Genomic DNA, 2,105 nt, shown 5'->3' with positions numbered 1-2,105 from the left:
TTTTGCCGATGTGTTTATGTGGATTCAAAAGTCGTAAATAATCTACAAAATGGAGGAGACCGATCTGACAAATAATCCAACTGAAACCGGCATGGACAATGACTATGTTTTAAAAATGCGCTTATTGTCACGATCTGTCTGTGTTGTGTTTTGTCTTGTCTAGATCTGTCTTTGGTTTTCTGTCTGCGTTGTGTTTTGTCTTGTTTAGATCTGTCTGTGGTTCCCTGTCGTTAGTTTCCCTGGTGTGTCTAATTTACCTGATTGTGTTCACCTGGTGTCCCTGTGTTTTCTCCTCCCTCCTCACCTGTGTCTTGTTTGTATGATTAGTCTTGTGTGTATTTAAGTTCTGGTTTTTCTGTCCGTCTTTGTCGGTTCGTCTTGTGTAATGACTTGGTCTGCGGTGAGTGTTCTGTTCAGTCTTTGTGAATAGTTTAGCCTTGAAATAAAGGAGTTATTTTTGTCACTTTAATCTGCATTTGGGTCCTGCTTCCTACACACACCGCCAGCAGATCCGTTTGAGCAGGAACTATTGGATTATACCTTTTTCTTTGTCTGCCTGCGCTCATCGATGGATGGGAGCGGTCAGGGTTCAGCAGCGAGAGGCTGCTCTGGCAGATGCATGCAAGCTTACGATGAAGAATCAAGATTTGGTTAAATTCTTACCTGCCTGGCGTTTGTATTACCTCACGGTTTGTTTTCCCAATCCTGATAGACCCAGGTCTCCCAATTCCCTTTTTGATACCACACGCATCGGTGTGGTCCGTCTGGCGTCAGCCCCTGCTTCTCACCCAGTGTTTGCTCCAGAACCGGTCCCAGCAGCCATGCTTCCGGCCCTGGTTCCGGCCCTAGCAGCCATGGTTCCGGCTTCAGTACCGGCCCCAGTAGCCATGGTCCCGGCTTCAGTACCGGCCCCAGTAGCCATGGTCCCGACTCCAGTTTTGGCTCCAGGACTGGCTTAATGGCCAACGCCAGCTCCCCGAGTCCTTTCGGCGTACCGGCCGACTCCAGCACCTCGTCTCCTGTTGGCTGTTCAGCCGACGCCAGCTCCTCGAGTCCTGTCGGCGTACCGGCCGACTCCAGCACCTCGTGTCCTGTTGGCTCTCCAGCTGACGCCAGCTCCCTGTGTCCTGTCGGCGTGCCGACTGACTCAAGACCCTTCTCAAGACCCTTCCGAAGTCCTCTCTCAAGTCCCCTCTCAAGTCCCCTCTCAAGTCTCTCTCAAGTCTCCTCTCGAGTTCCCTCTCAAGTCATCTCTCAAGTCCCCTCTCGAGTTCCCTCTCGAGTCATCTCTCAAGTCTCCTCTCCAGTTCCCTCTCAAGACTCCTCTCGAGTCCCCTCTCGAGTTCCCTCTCAGGTCACCTCTCGAGTTCCCTCTCAAGTCCCCTCCCGAGTTCACTCTGAAGTCATCTCTCGAGTTCCCTCTCAAGTCATCTCTCGAGTCTCCTCTCGAGTCCACTCTCGAGTTCCCTCTCGAGTCATCTCTCAAGTCTCCTCTCCAGTTCCCTCTCGAGTTACCTCTCGAGTTCCCTCTCGAGTCCCCTCTCGAGTCCCCTCTCGAGTTCCCTCTCAAGTCTCTTTCCAGTCTCCTCTCGAGTGACCTCTCAAGTCACTTCTCGAGTTCCCTCTCAAGCCCTCTCTCGAGTTTCCTCTCGAGTCACCTCTCAAGTTCCCTCTCAAGTCACAGCTCGAGTTCCCTCTCAAGTCTCCTCTCGAGTCTCCGTTCAAGTTCCCTCTCGAGATCCTTCTCAAGTCACCTCTCAAGTCAACTCTCAAGTTTCCTCTCGAGTTCCCTCTCAAGCCCTCTCTCGAGTCCTCACTCCAGTCCCTAGTCAAGTGCCGTTGGAGGTTCCGCTGGGGGTCCTGCCAACTCCATGTCCTGTCCCGTTGGGGGTCCCGCCGACTGCTCTTCTACCGGGGGTCCTGTCAACTCTATGTCCCATGCCATTGGAGGTTCCGCTGGGGGTCCTGCCAGACCTATGTCCTGTTCCGTTGGAGGTCCCGCCGACTACTCTCCTGCCGGGGGTCCTGCCAACTCCATGTCCTGTCCCGTTGGGGGTCCCGCTGACTAATCTTCTGCCGGGGGTCCTGCCAACCCTATGTCCTGT

At 53.4% G+C, this 2,105-nt stretch overlaps 1 protein-coding gene across 1 annotated transcript in view; it reads left to right on the top strand.

Annotated features, from left to right (window-relative positions):
* The first annotated feature begins 1,771 nt into the window (after positions 1-1,771).
* The window catches only part of LOC104946415 (basic proline-rich protein-like), a 1,764-nt gene continuing 1,430 nt past the window's right edge, over positions 1,772-2,105 (top strand). Inside the window, exon 1 of the mRNA XM_010772251.1 lies at positions 1,772-1,950. Within this exon, the coding sequence (XP_010770553.1) occupies positions 1,939-1,950 (12 nt within the window). The 5' untranslated portion in view covers positions 1,772-1,938. The remainder of the gene's footprint in view (positions 1,951-2,105) is intronic.

The sequence above is a fragment of the Notothenia coriiceps genome, unplaced genomic scaffold, assembly GCF_000735185.1.
Source record: "Notothenia coriiceps isolate Sejong01 unplaced genomic scaffold, NC01 NC01_scaffold00011011, whole genome shotgun sequence".
NCBI lineage: Eukaryota > Metazoa > Chordata > Actinopteri > Perciformes > Nototheniidae > Notothenia > Notothenia coriiceps.
Note: the sequence above shows the minus strand (reverse complement) of the source record. Positions and strands in the feature narration are given on the sequence as shown.